The 19,250-nt window shown below is 42.5% G+C and overlaps 1 protein-coding gene across 4 annotated transcripts in view; it reads right to left on the reverse strand.

Moving 5' to 3' along the window:
• Positions 1-3,000: 3,000 nt before the first annotated feature.
• Positions 3,001-19,250, reverse strand: part of LOC120986208 (GEM interacting protein) — a 79,103-nt gene continuing 62,853 nt past the window's right edge. For all 4 annotated transcript variants that reach the window (XM_040414632.1, XM_040414631.1, XM_040414629.1 and 1 more), the window contains 11 exons: positions 17,899-18,089; positions 15,033-15,142; positions 14,732-14,833; positions 11,982-12,086; positions 11,717-11,877; positions 11,406-11,594; positions 10,732-10,869; positions 8,748-8,932; positions 7,014-7,275; positions 6,176-6,215; positions 3,001-3,764 (listed from right to left, as the gene is read on the reverse strand). In XM_040414632.1, the coding sequence (XP_040270566.1) occupies positions 3,592-3,764; positions 6,176-6,215; positions 7,014-7,275; positions 8,748-8,932; positions 10,732-10,869; positions 11,406-11,594; positions 11,717-11,877; positions 11,982-12,086; positions 14,732-14,833; positions 15,033-15,142; positions 17,899-18,089 (1,656 nt within the window). In that variant the 3' untranslated portion in view covers positions 3,001-3,591. The remainder of the gene's footprint in view (positions 3,765-6,175; positions 6,216-7,013; positions 7,276-8,747; positions 8,933-10,731; positions 10,870-11,405; positions 11,595-11,716; positions 11,878-11,981; positions 12,087-14,731; positions 14,834-15,032; positions 15,143-17,898; positions 18,090-19,250) is intronic.

Raw genomic sequence — 19,250 nt, forward strand, 5'->3', positions numbered from 1 at the left:
TGTTTTTGCAGACCCATTGAAGTGAATGGTTCCACATACGGTTTGCAAAAAAAATTTGCAATGGAAGCGGAAATAAAATACGTTTGTGTGCATGAGCCCTAAAACTGTAAGTAAGATACTCTGCAGCTAGGCTGAAACGTAACCCTGTAGGGCAAAATAGCTGATTTTTTTTTTTTATAAACACCAATTGAATTTTTTTTTATTTTGTATTACAAAATGAGTAAAATTCACTCATAAAAAATTGCCCCCAAAGGTTTTCATAGCCTTAAAAGATGCACATTAAAAAACAATCTGCAACATTTGTTTGATTTGGCGCAAAGTACTCCAACGCAGACTACAGCATAACTATACTGTGTATATGTGTATAGTGTACGTAGTGTGTGTGAACCTGGCGCTAGCCACTGCTTGTTTCATTTGTGATGCCACTCAAAATCAGGATGTGTGCCCTGCCACTCCATTTATTTCTATGAGACTGCCAAAGGAAGCCAAGAACTGCATAGGGGATACATTTAAACCTTAAGAAAACCCCTTTAATTGCTATTTTGTAGTTTTTGACCAGAGGGATCCTTTCCTTTTTTTCTATTCTCAGTATCGTATAAGCTGCCATAAATAATTTCACAATGGAATATTCATAAAGTATTTATACATAACACTTTATATGTAACCGGCTCTGTACAAAAAAGGAAAATATAACATAAAGAACAATAAAAGCTAATTTCCTTGCCAAAATAAATAAGAAGAAATGACATGAAAGCCAAGTTTGTCCGGATGCTTTTGTAACCACAGAAGTTTCTGTTCCAGTTGCACTGGTATATTTGATGCAAATCGTAAGGGGACCATGCGGCCATACACAATGCAGTCCGACTAAACAGTGCGGTTTTCGTTAATTACATCCCGTACTCGAGCAATACACCTGCACTGTAGAGTGCTGCTGAAACTGACGCCATCACCAAAGCATTAAAGGGTTTCTACCACCAGATTTTCATCTATTTAGCTATCTGCTAGTGTCTGCTGTACCTAACCATGTTCATGTATTACCTTTGTCTGGAGCGGTTAAGCTTAAAAACGTAGTTTTATTGATATGCAAATGAGCCTCTAGGTGCTATGGGGGCGTCTTTTCAGCACCTAGAGGCTCCGCCTACTCACTATTTCTGCCGCCCAGTGCGCTCGAGCCCGCCCATCTCCTCTAGATTGACAGCCTACTTCTCTCCATCTCGGCCGAATTCTCGCGCCTGTGCCGTGTGCTTCTGTATTCGCCGCAGGCGCAGTGACTGTCGGACCACTCCCTGCGCCGTAATTGGCGCAGGCGCAGTGAAGATGCCAGCGCAGGGAGCGGTCCGACAGTTACTGCGCCTGCGCCAAATACAGAAGCACAGGCGCGAGAATTCGGCCGAGATGGAGAGAAGTAGGCTGTCAATCTAGAGGAGAGGGGCGGGCTGGAGCGCGCTGGGCGGCAGAAATAGTGAGTAGGCGGAGCCTCTAGGTGCTGAAAGGACGCCCCCATAGCACCTAGAGGCTCATTTGCATATCAATAAAACTACGTTTTTAAGGTTAACCGCTACAGACAGAGGTAATACATGAACATGGTTAGGTACAGCAGACACTAGCAGATCGCTAGTGTCTGACAGCTAAATAGGTGAAAATCTGGATGTAGAAACCCTTTAAATAGTTGCCTTTTCAAGATCCCTCCAGGTTCGGAGCTGATTTTCAGATACTTTTATGAACTGGCAATCAATTCATTAAAGCCTCCGTTCATTCTGGCTTAGGAGTCAAGTGGGCGTGACTGACAGCCTCCTCTGCACTCAGTAGGACCACCCACTGGACTCCTTAGTCCTGAATGAGCACAGGTTTAAATTAATATTTCCCACGTGTATATCAGCTCAGTTGCTCATGCTCTATGACATGCTGCCCACAGAGGGAACTACATTTTCAACATGATGGATTCCCATAAAGAGGACCTCTCCCCTCTCCTGACATGTATGTGTTAGTAAGTACTTGCATTCCCCATGTAATAACAATCCTGGAGCATCTATTCTTATGACTCTATGGTGTGCCATATGAGTGAATTGCGAACAATCTGCAGTCAAGGACCATCTGGGTGTTACCAGTTTGGGGCGTGTCTCTGCACAGTCTGACTCAGGCAGCACTGATTGGATAATGTCAGACTGTGCAGGGACACACCCCCAACTAGTAAGACCCAACTGGACCTTTACTGCAACCTGCTAGTAATTCATTCATAAACATCTAGTAGGAACAGCACAACATAAAGTGATAAGAATAGAGGCTCCAGAATTGTTAATAGATGGGGATACAATTAGTTACTAAAACAGACCTGCCAGGAGAGGTGACATGTCTTCTTTAAGCCTCTAGGCTTGATATTTTTTGTAAGGTGACCACTGAGAGCTGCTTTAATACTATAAGGGGCGAGTAGTTGATCTCCCATCCACCGAGTTATTGAATTAGATCTGGGCAACTCTGAGAATTTTTGTAAGCCCTCATGCACACGGCTGTTGTTTTGGTCCGCATCCGAGCCGCCGTTTTGGTTTTCCATTTTCAACAATAAATTGTATCATTTCCTTGTAGTTTTTGATCGCTGCTTGTTGTCTTCAGCAGGAACCTTCATTGCTTTCCACCAGTGGATAATATCTCACTTGAGATGCTCACACAGGCCCCTGGCCCCTTACAGTACAGTAATCACAACTTGTAACAAGCCATGCACCCATATGTGCGGCAATGTACATTAATATTTGTAAAAGAAAGAACTTTGTGATCTTTCCAGATAGCATACTGAGGGACACATACATGGGAGGGACACATACATGGCCACCATAATCCAGGGAGAAAACATCTACGGTATTTGTTCCCAAACCAAATCATTGTTATCAATGTCCATCGGATCAGCAGTCATGATGTTTACATCCAGTCTGGGAGATCCAATCTTTGGCAGTATCTGTGTCTATCGCCTTTTTTTGCACAATTACCTTGTGTTCTTTTTTTTCGTTTGTTTTTTTTATTTTATAAAAATGACCTCAGAAATGATCAAAAGGCAAGCATCTGCTGGAAAGTTGCTTCTACTTTGTTACCCTGGCAATTTAGAATTCTTCAAAACCCTTTGTTTGCTCTTTTGAAAGGGAACCCACATATAACCCACATTAAACCGAAATATAGCTCTCTGCAGGCCAACCATATCCTGTGACCCAGTAACTGCTAGAAATTCAGGTAACTGAAGGTCCTTAGACATGATCATCTGAACGCTCCAAATTTTCCAGAGACGTAAAAAAGATGTGAAGATCAACTGTTGTCCCCATTATATCTTACACTGTACCTTCCTAGTCTTCAGACTTTTTTTTAAACTCTTCTCAAAGATTATTTGAGGTGGGTGTTCAACCAGAAATATGTTCCTCAGAATTTAGTTAATCTTTGGCAGTTCCCATACAGGATATAGGGTGCAATAATTTCACTTGTAAACAAGAGAAATAAGTCTGGAAGGACACCAGATGGTTCCTTCCAATATAATATTTGTTTAGAAATTCCAGTTTTTCCACTCATGGTTTTTCTGTATAATGTCCAACATGATGAGCTCCCTCATCTTCACTCCTCAGTTCTAGGTTGACTATTTGATCCCTTGGCCTGATCACCACGCGAAACTTTTACTGGCATACGGCTGAAATGACCTCTGGAACATGTTGAGTTTTCAGACAGGCTTGCTTCATCGTCTTCTTCTTCTCCTAGGTAGACCTTTTCACCATCTTTTCCATCCAAATCTAGAATGAAATATAATGGAGAGACCTATCAATGGTGCTGTATGGTACCTGTTAGAGATGAGCGAATCGAATCCTACGAAGTGGAATTCGATCCGAATTTCAGGATAAATTCGATTCGCCTCGAAGCCGAATTTCCTTGTGCTTTGTGTAAGTGAATCGATTTAAAATGAAATAGTATAAAAAAACTAAAAAATTCATTCTTACCTCCTCCATTTGCTCGCGATGGGACGTGCGACATTTTGCGCCAGATCTTCAAGAAAGATGGCGGCACCCGGCCCGTAACGAGCAAATGGAAGAGGTAAGTTTGATAAAAAATATAAATTATGTTAATTTCACACAGTTTTTACACTCAGATGACGCGATCATGTATGAACGTGGCAACTGAGGGGTACAATGACGGGGGGCGGTGCTATCGCAGCTCCCTGTCATTGTACCCTCTACTTACAAAAAATGCACTTCGCGACGAAGTAATTAGTCACAAAGTGAATTTTTTTGTAAAATTTGGCGAATCAGCCGAATCGAACTTTTGAAAAATGTGCTCGTCTCTAGCACCTGTGCTTGGAATTTTAGTTTTGTCCCATTCAAGTGAATGGCTCAAAGCTGCTATAAGACAGCCACTACAAAAAGCACTGTGTATTGTGGAGTAGGGACCAATGTAAAAAAATGAATATCCCGTAATGCTTACATGAATGCTGTGGTCCTTTTAAACAGCTGGTTGGTGGGGTGCCAAGAGTCGTACTCCAACCAATCTAATATTGATGTCCATGGTCAGACACAGGCCCCTGTATAAGAACTGTATATGAGCCCTTTGCTCTCCAGTAGCTCATTACAGCACAACAGTGTTACATCTCTCCTGCAAGCTACCATGAATTTTCATCTGTGACTACATTACCCTTACATGTAATCTAATAGCTAGAAGGGGTTATCAGGACCTATCGGGTCCCACAAAGCCACCTTAATTACACACAATTACGTTGGGTAGATCGGCCTCCCGGCAACCTGGTCATGTGGCGCTCCTCTACTAAGATTCAGCTTCTGTCTATATCCTTTACCAGGTTTCCGGCCAGGGCTATGAACGAGATGTCACTTCCTTTGTGGACAGAAGGAGAACTACACTTCCTACTTCCTCCTGATGCATGAGCAGATGAGGTGAATTCAAGAATTTGCACATGCGCCAGGGAGAGGAATAGTTTAAGCTCCATTCACAGTGAAAGTAACATCCCATCCATAGCAAAGGCCAGAAAGAATGTGACGTTGGTGGAAGCTGCATTTTCAGAAGAGGAGCATCACGTGACCAGGTTCCCAGGGAGCCACTAGACCACTGATAGTGGTTAAAACTGGAATATCCTATGAGAAGTTAAGTGATGTGACATATTCCTATGGTTTTGCCCTGTTTTCTATTGTATTATTCTATCTGCATAGGCTGTCGGCTAAATTGTGGGTTAATCCTGCCTCTGAGGTGCTGGTTTCAGAAGGAAGATGGAGCTTAAGTTCTTTGGAGAGACCTCTCCTTGTCTAATTCTGTTCAGTGTCAGAGTCAGCAGTCTGTTGAACCCAGGCTTTTTCCAGTCCCACCAGTCAGCACCTGCTCGTTTGATGCCTAAAGGACTCAAGTGAACCCCTGAGATTGTATGTAGCTGAAGAACCCTTGGGATTATTGAGCAGTTGAAAGAGGGAGTGCGGGATTTAGTCTGCGAGGGTAACGCATGTCTATGGCTAATACACTCCACAGCCCTGGTTAGTGTGCTTCTGCTCCCCAGCTGCCCTTTCCTACTTGTCTGGCAGCTTGTATTACTGGTCTTGGAGTCTGCATCTTGAAGTTAGGAATTGCAGATATTGGAAAAGAAATTGGACTTAAATGCACCCTTCAGCTGGAATAGTATGTAAGGAATTGATATGTAGGGGATTTTGGCTCAAATTTGCTGTGGAGGTGACCCAGGCCTGAGCCAGAATTTAATGGAATTATTTTATTTAAGATTTGCACCTCCATTGTGTGTGGAAGTATTGGTAGCTTTGCACTTCAGTAAAGATTTGTTACCTTGTTGAATTGCAACACCTCTCTGTGGTCTCTGATTACCCCCATTCACACCACTACTACGCCTGTCCTCCCCTCACACTCCCCTTTGGGTCTTTGCAAGTATATTGCAAACTTTCTTCTAGAGGTGTCTAAATAAGGTGCCTTTGCGGGACCTGCTGGGTCCCGGAAAGCCCCCTAAGCTGCTTATAAGGTAATAAAGGGCCACATAGGTATAGATTGCACATATGGTATGTCCTAAAGATAGGACATCAATTTAAAAAAACATGGATAACTCCTTATCTTTTTATCATACAATGAATAAGATTTATGTACAAAAAACAATGAAGGTTTTGGGACTTATAGAGTTTGATGTGGGATGCATATGCATTGTTACCTGATATATCAGCACAGTAATCACCACCTTCTGCAGGATTCTAAGAACAGAGCACATAAATAAGTTATTTCATATCTTCTGTGAATTCAGTAAAAAAAGAGCAAAGAAGTTACCAAATGTTGGTACAAAGTGCAATGTAGACATTTAAAGGGGTTGTCCAAGATTTTGATATTGATGGCCTATCCTCAGGATAGGTCATCAGTATCTCATCGGTGGTGTCCAGCTCCAGGCAACCCCGCCGATCACCTGCTTGGTCGGGGGGCTCCAGTGACTGCCGCGGCCTATTCCTAGGCCAGTCACATCCATCAGTCACATGGCCTATGCGCAGCTCAGTGCCAATTATGGACCTGGGTACAATACCAAGCACAGCCATTTTACAATATATGACCTTGCGCTTGGTATGTTGTGAGGAGGCTGCAGTGCTGAACGGAGCACCATGGTCTCTTCAAACAATAGGGGTGCCAGGAGTCAGGCCTGTACCGATCATATAGTGATGACCTATCCTGAGGCTAGGCTATCAATATCAAAATGTTGGCTGACCCCTTTAAATAATCCAGACCCTGTCATGGACTAAAATGAGAGGAAATAGGTAAGAAGGGAGAGGCAAAAACAATACCTCCATCTAGTAAATCTCTACTTCAGCTATAGAGATTGACCAACTAGATATGCAGAAATACCACTTTAAGATCACATGATGGTCAATGATGGTCTTCTCAAACAAGAGGTCAGTATACATAGGACATAAGGGAAGAGAAAATCCACCACAGAAAAATCTAGTCTGGATCAGTGGCCATCTTTTCAGGTGGTCTTCTGGAGAAGTTTCAGTGTACTATATTACCTCAGATATAATGGACTCATCCATCTCGGCCTCAGATGGGTCTTCGGTCACTTCCCGACGCCCTGCTGCAGGTATCTCATCCATCCCAAATATCTTTTCGTAGTTATTAATAAGGAATTCTACAGCTTGTGCTTGGCTTCCAGAATCCAACAAGCAGGTCATAGGTTTGTCCTGATCAGGCGCTGGGCGAATCAGTGTGGGCCCGAAGATAATTCCCAAGTTATTAGGATTCATCTTGTTGTCTTCAAACCTTTCTGAAACTCTGTGGAATTTACAAAGAAAGGACTGAGCTTTAATCATGCACCATAAAAGCTCAAGCTTGGGACCAATTCAGAAGTTGTAAATATATTCAGTTGGGCTGAGCTTAAAGACTATGTACACCTTCAATGGCAATGTTTATTTTATGATTGCATTTTACTCATTTTGGGCCAAAAATAATTTTTTCAATTGGTCTTTATTAAAAATATTGAGTCATTCTGTCACACAGGGTTAACAGTTTTTCTAGCCGTGTGAATGCTACTTTCACCTGCACTTTCACTTTGTGCCGTCATCTAATAACGCTTATCTCTAAATTACTAAGAGGCCATAAACACTTATTTAAGCCACATTCTTATCAGTAAGATAAAGATTGAGCTATAATGAGTGTTTATAAGGTCAGAGAGCAGAGATTAGGAGCCCGTCAGCTCCCTGCGTGATGGAAGAGAGAGAAAATTCTGATCCTGCTAAAAGAGCATCTCTCTTCTGTACAGGGAAAAGGACTCCATATTTTTTATTAAAGATCAATTGAAACATTTATTTTTACCTCGTGATGAATGCAATGCAATAATAAAAAAAAAAGCCCCCCAAAGGTGTACATAGCCTTTAAAGAGGTTGTCTGATTTAATTGAAAATCTCCCCTAAATTTTATTAAATATAAAAAGATACTCATTATTTATCTCCCACCGTTTCCTGTGCTCTCACTCCAGTCCTCACCCCTGGTCTGTTTACAATGGTTATATAATGAGCGCCAGACTGTCATACTGCTGATATAGGAGGCCCTCCAGAATATACAACCCTACTGCTGTTTTAGGGGGCAATCCAGACTGCACAACCAGACTGGTGTTATAGGGGGCGCTCCAGACTGCACAACCAGACTGCTGTTATAGGGGCGCTACAGACTACACAACCAGACTGCTGGTTTAGGGAGCGCTCCAGAGTATACATCCAGACTGCTGTTATAGGGGGGTACTCCAGACTATACGTCCAGACTGCTGTTATAGGGGGTGCTCCAGACTATACAACTAGACTGGTGTTATAGGGGGTACTCCAGACTATACGTCCAGACTGCTGTTATAGGGGGGTGCTCCAGACTATACAACCAGACTGCTGTTATAGGGGGTACTCCAGACTATACATCCAGACTGCTGTTATAGGGGGCGCTCCAGACTACACAACCAGATTGCTGTTATAGGGAGCGCTCCAGAGTATACATCCAGACTGCTGTTATAGGGGGCGATCCAGACTACACAACCAGACTGCTGTTATAGGGGGCGCTAAAGACTATACAATCCAGACTGCTGTTATAGGGGGCGCTCCAGACTATACTGCTAGTTGTATGTAGGTAAGTAAGGTAAGTTTTATGTACATTGAAGACACATTTACAGAAACATGTCATGGACTCTAGGGGGCAGTGTTTGGTATCTACATTGACAGGCCACCCCAACCACTGACAGCCACCCTAAATGTCTTACTCACCGGTACAGGTGAGCTGTCAGGTGGCGCAATGTGTTGTAGTTACTAGCTGGAAGCTGACAAAGAATATCCTTCATCTGCTGGATGGCCTCTTGTCGAATTTCTGGCTCATTCTTATCTTCAGGGAAGTCTCTAGAAAAGGCCATAAACTTCTCATACAAGTGATGGGAGACCACAGAGTCCGGGAGCTGGAGAAAAATACATCAAGTGTTACTGTTGAGTCTACCATTGTCCCTCACTAGAAACGGGCAGTGTATAATGTGATGGAAAACCATGGAAACGAGCAGTGTATAATGTAATGGAAAAATGAATCCAGCCAGCAAAGGAGGCAATATGGACAATCACAATACATTAGTAAGTGCCTTGTATTACCTTTCTCTACATGATAAATGCCACTGAAGTGAGACAACCCCTTTAAGTGACGTTTCTGCACTGCTCTTGCCATTCTTTTGAAAAGTGGGGGGTTGGGACAGGGCCAGAAGGCCTGACGCATTTATCTTTATTTGAGCCAGTTTTCTGGAGCAAATTAAGACAGAAATCTATGGCAGCAAAATTTTTATTTTGTCGCACAGACTACCAGAGGATGGGCCTAGTAGCCATAAATTAGGCGAATCCCCTGGCAGCGCAGGAGGTTTCAAAGATCGGCATAAAACACATATATTAGCTAAATCTCCCTTCCCCTGTGTTTCTAGTACATAAAACCAGAATGCTTGGAATGGGGAAAATATCTGAATACGGTATGTATAAATATATCAATGCAATCTATGTATCCCAGGACTGTGACTGTGACGAGAGGACATCCTCTGCGTCTGGAGGAAAGAAGATTTGTACACAAACATAGAAGAGGATTCTTTACGGTAAGAGCAGTGAGACTATGGAGCTCTCTGCCTGAGGAGGTGGTGATGGTGAGTACAATAAAGGAATTCAAGAGGGGCCTGGATGTATTTCTGGAGTGTAATAATATTACTGGCTATAGCTACTAGAGAGGGGTCATTGATCCAGGGAGTTATTCTGATTGCCTGTTTCGAGTCGGGAAGGATTTTTTTCCCTTACATGATGAAAATTGGCTTCTACGCGATGATGGTTTTTACCTTCTTCTGGATCTGAAGCTCAGCCCGTACAAGTGATTGGGCACGACCACAGTTTGGACTGCATTAGGGCTCATGCACACGAATATGATTTTGGTCGGCATCCGATCCGCATATTTTGCAAGATGGATGCGGACCCATTCACTTCAGTGGGGCCGCAAAAGATGCAGACCGCACACCGTGTGCTTCCTGCGTCTGCATGTCCATTCCATTGCGTCCGTAAAAATATAGAACATATCTAATTCTTGTCTGCATTACGGACAAGGATAGGACTGTTCTATTTTGGGGTTCCCATTCTGTTGCACAAAATGTGGAAAGCACACAGGCGGCATCCGCTATTTGCAGAGCGCAAAAACGACAACGGCTGTGTGCATGAGCCCTTACCAGATATAGCCACGTATACAGATGATCTGATGTGTCTGCAGCAACAGTAATGGTCCAGCAGTTTTGTAGCGAGCACCATAACCCTTTTATTTTGGACCAAAACTGATCACACATTGCTAGCCTATCTTAAAATTGTTTACTTTCATAAAAAAAGAAAAATCTGTTAGAAAAGTTTTAACAGATTAAATGTGTCTGGTATCCATTTATTTGAAAGGGCTGAACTGCAATACCATCACAGCCCATGGAGTGGAGCTGTTCTAGGAATATAAAGCAGACCATACTCTTACACAACTTTTGCTGTCCATACACATTAGAGAAATGTAATGACAATAGCATCAAATAATCGAATTGAATTAAAAAAACTGAGCCGAGGGGCATGTTTATGGGAGGGAAGGGGGGGGGGGGGGGGGTGTCGATTGGGGTCCAAGCACTTGTACACCGTCATATCAGGATGTAAAGCCTGGCCACATATATAATCTAACTAAACCATCGATGCAAATGACAGTGTATTATACCTCTTTCAGGAAGTGTTTGAGGGCACTGGTGATGTCATGAGGTGAATGTCCCGACAGATCCACAAGATCTTTGCCATTCTCAAATGCCTGCAGAAGTTTCTCCACCCGAGCTTTGGCCCCACTGATACGATACAGGCCCTGGAACATATACATTTTAAAAACATGTGTTAATAGGCAGGTTTAGGCACACAATTAGCTTTTATGTGTTTTACAGCAGGGATCATCTATTCAAGTGGTTCTCCACCTTGGATCATTTCTAATTAGAAGGGTCACTTAACAATAACTTGATCACAAAGTGTCCCTTTGCCGGGACTCCAGCAATCAACACTGTAATCAGTGGAGAAACCTGGCAGCAAGTTTTCAATTTCCCTGCAGCACTCCTACAGGGGAAACTAAGCATTACACAGTGTCCATACAAAGCAGCTGATTGTCTATGTGATACCCAACAGGTCCTCGAGAGAGAGATGCTCTTTGTAACTACTCTCCACTCTAGCCAAGAGATGAGCATCTGGAATATGGTACCCCCTCTATGAACTCAGGATTCCCTTCTAGATTATAAAAAAAATCTAACCCGGACATGCCCTTGAAAGTGGAATAAATGTGTTAGTTGGGAAGGTACTAACTAACCATGACCAAGTTTAGTATACGATTAATTGAAATGTAGATAGATTTACCTGTTGCCCCAGTGCCCGTAATTCAATCTCAGATGTACATTTGGTGATGATGAAGGGTACCTCCTCAGGAAAGTATCTTGGGAATTCATGAAAATCAACACCAAACAGAGGTATTTTGGGTGGTAGTTTCCGATGACCACATTTGATCAACAAGCTCTCCATACACTTCTTATGGCAAGTCAAGTAGCACTGCAGTAAAAGGACAGAATTTCTTTCAAAGCTTGTAGTGATGTATAGCTCCTATACGGTATACGGTAGAAGAACTAGCGTTGACCTATCCTTGTACTATTGAAATATCTATGACATCTCACCTCCTCACACTCAAATCCCGAGACCATGAAGTTTTCACACTCTCTGCATTTGCTTGGAACTCTTGTACGTCGAAGTCGGTGGGTTTGGCCAGCTGGTGACTTGACCCACTTGTCCGCGCTGTGTAGCTGCAAGCCATTCTCGGAGTAGGCATCTGTAGAGTCTACAAAGTCATGTAAAAAGTGAGGTAGGTGACAGATGGGCCGAATGCACAACTAGGACATCCAAAAGCTTGAGTGTAAAAGTTTTGAAAGGAAAATGACTCACCTACATCCTCTCCATGGAAGGAATGGAAGGAATCTCTCTCTTCAAGGTCATCCGAAGACATGGTCCCCGTGGAGGAGGCTTTGGCCACTTTCCTCACAAAGTGAACTAAAGGGAAGCAAATAGTAAATAATTGTATAGGTGTAATTAATATGGTGCAATGCAGTCAAATAGGTTTGTGGCCACCTTTTAGTTATCAAAAGAAACAGTTTAACATAGTGTCAGTTGTCAGGTATTGTTATGTACAAAGAACTGAAAGAAAAAAAAAAAAGAGGAATATCTAACAGTCTGTCTAGCACTTGAAAAATGTGGCTGCTTTTATATATATAAAAAAAAAAAAGGGCCACACCTGTCTTGCGGTTGTGTGTGATATTGCAGCTCAGCCCCAATAATTTCAAAGGAGTTGAGTTGCAATACCTGAAACAACCTGAGGTCTGCTGTAGCACTGTTTTTGGAAAAAAGCAGCCATGTTTTCTTTCATTTTGGACAACCCCTTTATCTGCAAACAGAGGATTATTTACAGGTTGACCAGAAACCAGGTTTGGGAGTCTTTAATGCTCCTTCTTGAGAGGTACCTTGTAGGTGGACAGTTTTTTTTTTTTGTGCTTAAATGGTCACTGTCATTTCACACAACTTTGCATAAATCAATAGTTCTGGTAAATATACTGTGTGTGTGTATATATATATATATATATATATATATATATATACCTTGTAATATCTCTCAGACAAACATGCCTTGTTCTAGAGTTAAAGGGTTGGCCACTCTCGGGTTACTGTTGACCAATGTGTTTGTATGATGATTAAGTAGCACTTACTAATATATCCTGAGTTGTAATTTTGTGCCGTTTTCTATAATTCATAAGGTATGTCACCTTGTTTGTTAAGTCTTTTGTGCTGGTCCACACAGAGATCTTGCTGACGGAGGGTCATGGGACCAAGCTAATCACCTCTGTGTGATGCCTCCTCCATTTAAACACACTGCACCTGCCATCTCCGTGGGGAGTTTAGTGCAGGTGCAGTGTGTCTAAATGGAGGAGACATCACATGGATGTGATTTTCCTGGTCAGCTTCCATCTTATGGACAGGATCTCTATGTGAACAGCACAGAAGATTTGTCTTAACAAGGGGAAATGGCTTATGAAATATAGCAAATGGCACAGAATATCAACAAAAGCTATATTAGTAAGTGCTATACAGTCATCTACAGGGTGGGCCATTTATATGGATACACCTTAATAAAATGGGAATGGTTGGTGATATTAACTTCCTGTTTGTGGCACATTAGTATATGTGAGGGGGGAAACTTTTCAAGATGGGTGGTGACCATGGCGGCCATTTTGAAGTCGGCCATTTTTAATCCAACTTTTGTTTTTTCAATAGGAAGAGGGTCATTTGACACATCAAACTTATTGGGAATGTCACAAGAAAAACAATGGTGTGCTTGGTTTTAACGTAACTTTATTCTTTCATGAGTTATTTACAAGTTTCTGACCACTTATAAAATGTGTTCAATGTGCTGCCCATTGTGTTGGATTGTCAATGCAACCCTTTTCTCCCACTCTTCACACACTGATAGCAACACCGCAGGAGAAATTCTAGCACAGGCTTCCAGTATCCGTAGTTTCAGGTGCTGCACATCTCGTATCATCTGAAGGCAATCGTCTATGCTGTGAAGATACGAGATGTGCAGCACCTGAAACTACGGATACTGGAAGCCTGTGCTAGCATTTCTCCTGCGGTGTTGCTATCAGTGTGTGAAGAGTGGGAGAAGAGGGTTGCATTGACAATCCAACACAATGGGCAGCACATTGAACACATTTTATAAGTGGTCAGAAACTTGTAAATAACTCATGAAAGAATAAAGTTATGTTAAAACCAAGAACACCTTTGTTTTTCTTGTGAAATTCCCAATAAGTTTGATGTGTCACATGACCCTCTTCCTATTGAAAAAACAAAAGTTGGATTCAAAATGGCCAACTTCAAAATGGCCGCCATGGTCACCACCCATCTTGAAAAGTTTCCCCCCTCACATATACTAATGTGCCACAAACAGGAAGTTATTATCACCAACCATTCCCTTTTTATTAAGGTGTATCCATATAAATGGCCCACCCTGTACATACACATTGGTCAACAGTAACCACAAAGTGGCCAACCTCTTTAACAGCTGCTCCCCACCCTTTCTAAACTAACTTTCTCTGGGACATTTCTGATAGATCCGCCACGACGGACTGCCTGCTCACTGTAAGATTAGATTACCAAATCCCAGAGTAGTCTATGGAAAGGGGAGGTGAAAGGAGGAAGTGCTAAGAGAAGCAGAGACCAGACATGTCACAGCAGTTTCAGCAGTTTATAGTAAGTTCTACATCTCACTCCAGGTGCTTCATTCACATCTAAACTGCTCAGTACTTCTCTGTGATGGCCAATAAGGTACTTATGGGAGACGGAGCTACACAGCAGAATTTCCTGTCTCCATGGCAGACATCATCACAGCTATAAAGATAGATAGATAGATAGATTACTCATATAAAGGGCATTTACCAGGACACAAAAATCAGCTTTTCCTCCTTATAATGCCAAGGTATTGGAACATATACAAGGGTTCAAACATACCTAACATAACCTTCACATTGACTGAATAGTGCAGACTATGGATGGATCAAGAATAGAGTGGAGCTATCCAAAGCCTTTGTGGAGAGCAAGGATAGCCTCTGTCATTTCCATGCCTGGTGGCTCCAAACTTTTATTACCTGGACTGTCAAAGGGAGATTCTAGAGATCTGGACTCGCTGCTGCCCCCTACACTCTCAGAATCGCTGGGCAGAATCTTGTTACCCCAGGAGCTTCGTTCTCCTTAAATAAAGGAAAACAATATGCAAGTTATTAAGGGGAAAATGTGAATTCAAGTGAAAAATCTTGGCTGTGGTGCATTACATTTCTGATGCCGTATGATTGTGGATTTGTATGACATATGCATGCAATTCTGTACATATTTAATGGATGTAGGTGGTTTTAGCATGGGTGTGTATATATAACCAATTCAACACAATACCTGGCAATATTCTTGTTCCTGTCTCATCAATTTTGATATTGAGGTCAGACAAGGAAGACGACACTCGGACGAGTTGCACAGCATTTTTCCGTTTGCCACTAGGTGATGACCTGAAAATAATAATAAGATTAATATGGAAGTATGTCAATAACTGGTATGCCGGCTATCAAATAAAATTTTACTGCAGAACTCCCAAGGATCATTCCCTTTTAATTTCTGTTGGTAGATCTCAGTAAATGTGGGTGGAAACAGCAGTCGGACAGGGTGCGTTTTAACCCATCATATCGTAATGTTTCCCAACCATAAGCGCCATCAACAATATCTGGGAGCTGCTTATTGCTCCCTATAGGAAAGGATATTTCTCACGATTAAAGTCTAATTTCTAAATATACACTGTGGAGGGAAAAGATGGACCCCAGTGTGATGTTCTTTTTTGGATCATACCAACATTTGGGAGGCTCGACCTCCCGGATTCTTAAAAGAGTTGGCCAATCTCCCATGCAGCCGATGTAGGGCAGCTTTCTCCAACTCTGGCCGGCCATATGTGCTCTGAGGGTGTGTGAAGCATCATGTAAAGAGCTATGTTGCATCAACACGGTAGGGGTCTACCCGGGAAAGAGGTCAGAGTCTCAAACAGGGGGTAGGTCCACAGCTCACAAAATTTCAGTGCCATGCTTTGAGTGTCACAATCACATTTTTCCTGCAAGTCAACCTCTAAGAGTTGGCAAGTACAGATAATACTTGCAACCAAGAAAACTGTGCACTGGCCAAACAACAACCCTCAATTCTCAGGATGATCCTTCTTTAAAGGTGTTTTCCATCGATGGGAACCTCAACTATCTGCAGAACGAAGGGGCCACAGAATAGAGTGGAGAATCTGTGGCTCCTTTGCAGTTTATCCAGTCACAGTGCTGTACATATGGGTGTGACTGTGCCAGGGACAGCACCTCAGCCTAGTTCACATCCTTCATTCTGCTGATTGTTGAGGGACTTAGGCACTGTCCTTCTGCTGGAATCCTTAATCTGTATAGGAACACAGCAGAAAGTGTTTATCTCCCCTGCAGCGCTGCCACACGATAAATGAAGCACTGCATGGTTCCTGTTGAAGTCAGTGGGTTGTCTGTGTAATGTTGGGTCCTTCAGAGCAAGAGACACTCTTTAGTTGTCCAAACACGTTAGATCAGGGATGTCCAACCTGCGGCCCTCCAGCTGTTGTAAAACTACAACTCCCAGCATGCTCAGACAGCCTACAGCTATCATAACCAAAAAGAACCAAACCAATAACCCCACAAAAAATAAGGAAAGCATTGGTGCAGACTTGGTGCCTCCACACATTATGGGTAACTTATGCATTCTGTTGTTCATGCTTTGTGCCTCTATTTGGTTGTTACTTCTTACACATGCCATTGTTGCTTTGCTATGATTTCATCATCCATTGTGACCAGTTTTTTTGCTCTACCATATAGGCAGGCCACGGCCGCCACTTACTGTGGTAGGCAACCATGGTATGTGTGATTAGGTGATTCCATGTACATCTGCGGTATGCATTTATCTACAGTGCGGTCCAGCACCTTGTGTTTCTGGCACGTCCCCTTGTCAGTACGGTATATGTGAGGGTGGGGGTTTACGGCTCCGATACACGGGGTGTCCCATCCCCCCATTGCCTTGTGCCTTTGCTATTGTATGTTTACTTTTGTCCTAATAAACTTATATATTTTATATGAGTGCTTTCCTAATTTTTTGTGGGGTTATTGGTTTGGTTCTTTTTGGTTATAGTAATTTATGCTAGACCCCAGTGTATTGTATGCACTTTATTAAAGTTTTTCTTATCGGTTGGTCTAGCCTACAGCTATCAGCCTGCACCAGGGCATGGTGGGAGTTGTAGTTTTACAACAGCTGAAGGCCCGCAGGTTGAGCATCCCTGCGTTAGATGAATATAGGCCAAGCTCGCTGATTTTTGCTGGACAGGCCAACCATATAATGTGTCCCGATGAAAGATGTCAGAAGAGAAGATTGAGCTCTTGGATGCCAAGATGCCCAATCCTTTTGTTCTCAAGGGAGATAAGCTCCACCAGATATGCCATCTCCACATTTTGACTGAATGTGCATGTTTGAGGGATAGTTCAGGAAAGAGTGAGTCGGGAGAGTGTGCATGGCCAGCTTTTATAGCCATTCTTTGCTCTGGCTAGTAGATGAGGATCCTGAATGGGGAATCCCTCTATTAAACGGTTTGTCCAGCCTTTTTTAAGTAATGGACTATCCTCAGAATAGGTCATCACTAGCGGATCAGCAAGGGTCTGCATCCCCGCTGATCACCTATTTGGGTGTAGCTTCATAGCTACAGAGTGCCATCAACATTGAGGTGGACAGCACTCAGCACTGCTGACAGTGCAGTGTAGTTCCGGCGCCAACATCCGGAGATGGAGCTACACAGAACAGCTACACCGATCAGCTAGTGATGGCCTATCCTGAGGATAGTCCATCACTTGAAAGTGGCTGGACAACCCCTTTAACTAAGTTTTGAAAATGTAAGCCAGGCAGCCTCTTTAAGAGACATCTACTGTATAAAGTCAAAGGCAGTGTGTAATTTCCTATATTCTGGTAGGGATATATGCTAGGTACCTATTATAGATCATTGTAAATCCCCCTGTTTAAAGTAACAGGCTCTAAAATGTATAGACTGGCGGTACAGTAATTGAAATTGACACAAAATAACAATTTCCATAACATGCAGAATATCAGTTATTTTCCAATCATCTTGCATATTTCAGTTCTCCGCTTGAGGAGGCCACTTCTGGTTCTAACCCATAGGAGATGGAACTGAAATGCTAATCCCATCTATACGTATTTAGAAGGTATACGTCACCTTTGGTTTGCAGGGGTGTGCTCAAGGAAAGTGAATTTTTCAGGTTCTATAGGCTTTCGTGGTAGCGTCAAGACAAACTGAAGATATCGGTCTCCAACTTCATATGGTTCACATAGGCTGAGCAGATTGCCATATCCAGAGGGCACAGATTCACACTGTGTACGCTTCATACGCATAAGGTTCTGCGTCACCTGTCAGAAAACAGAAAAAATGTCTGCCAATGAGTCTGGTCAGTATTATAGGCTTTCAAATCTGGCAATATGACGCCTCTAAAGATGAAGATAGATAAGTGAAAAGGCTTCTTTACAGTAAAAGCATTATAATGAAGTTCACTGGCATCAGCAGATGATAAAATGACATAAAAACCACAAAGGTGGCAAACGTGAAACTGTGTATTGATGTAGATATCTGCTGTGGTTTTCAGATTATGTTGTATCTCCTGCCTGCTGGGAAACCAATTGTGTAACTCCATATGTTAGTAAATTTACGATTATAATAATATACTAGAACAGCTCTAATGAGGCATGGGTGACAAAACTGGATCTCCATGAGTCTTTAAGGCACTGCTACAGATTTCTCAAGTCTATCTCTTGTAAGTAAAGCTATGAGAAAGCTGCATTAGAAAAGGGAATTAGATAGCTCCTAAAAGCAAAGCGTGATGTCCTTAAAGGGGCAAAAATGATCTATTGGCATCATAGATATGAGTGAAAAGATCACATTGTAGGACTTCGTATGTTCATACAGTGATTTCCAGGATAATGAGGTGGCAAAGTTGAACCCCTTTGGCCTGTGCTGACAATATACATATTCAGCTAGCCCTTGAGGAGTCGGTTCAGAAGATGGGAGTGGTAGTGGCCCTGATGAGATGTTGTAGCATGGTGTACTCCCTCAGGCCGTTGCTTCCTGGGAATTGGCGCAGTGAGATGTAGGTATAAAGAAATCAGGCCAGAAGTAAAGGAATAAAAGTCTCTTTTTACTTAGTGCAAAATAGAAGTTGTAGTACAGATGTAGCAGGGTTAACACACACACTCTTAAATCAAATTTCTTAACTCGTGTTATCTTGAAACAAAAGCCATTGAAAAGCAATTGAAGGTGTTTGCTTAACGGATTTATTTTAGATAACACGTCTCATAAAGCATGTGTGTTAACTCTACCACATCTGTGCAATATCTCTGATGATGAGGTATGGTGGCTGGCAAAGTAGCTGATAATGCCACCTCTGGTATGCTATCTTGCCGAAGTCTCTCCCATGAACTCCTGGTTAACAGCTGTAAGCCTTCACTTGTGGCTGTAAGTGTCTTCTTTGTAATGCAGGCTTTTTTTCAGTTGGCCTGGCCAGAATGAGATTTAAG

This window comes from Bufo bufo, chromosome 1, assembly GCF_905171765.1.
Source record: "Bufo bufo chromosome 1, aBufBuf1.1, whole genome shotgun sequence".
In the NCBI taxonomy this organism is placed as follows: Eukaryota; Metazoa; Chordata; class Amphibia; order Anura; family Bufonidae; genus Bufo; species Bufo bufo.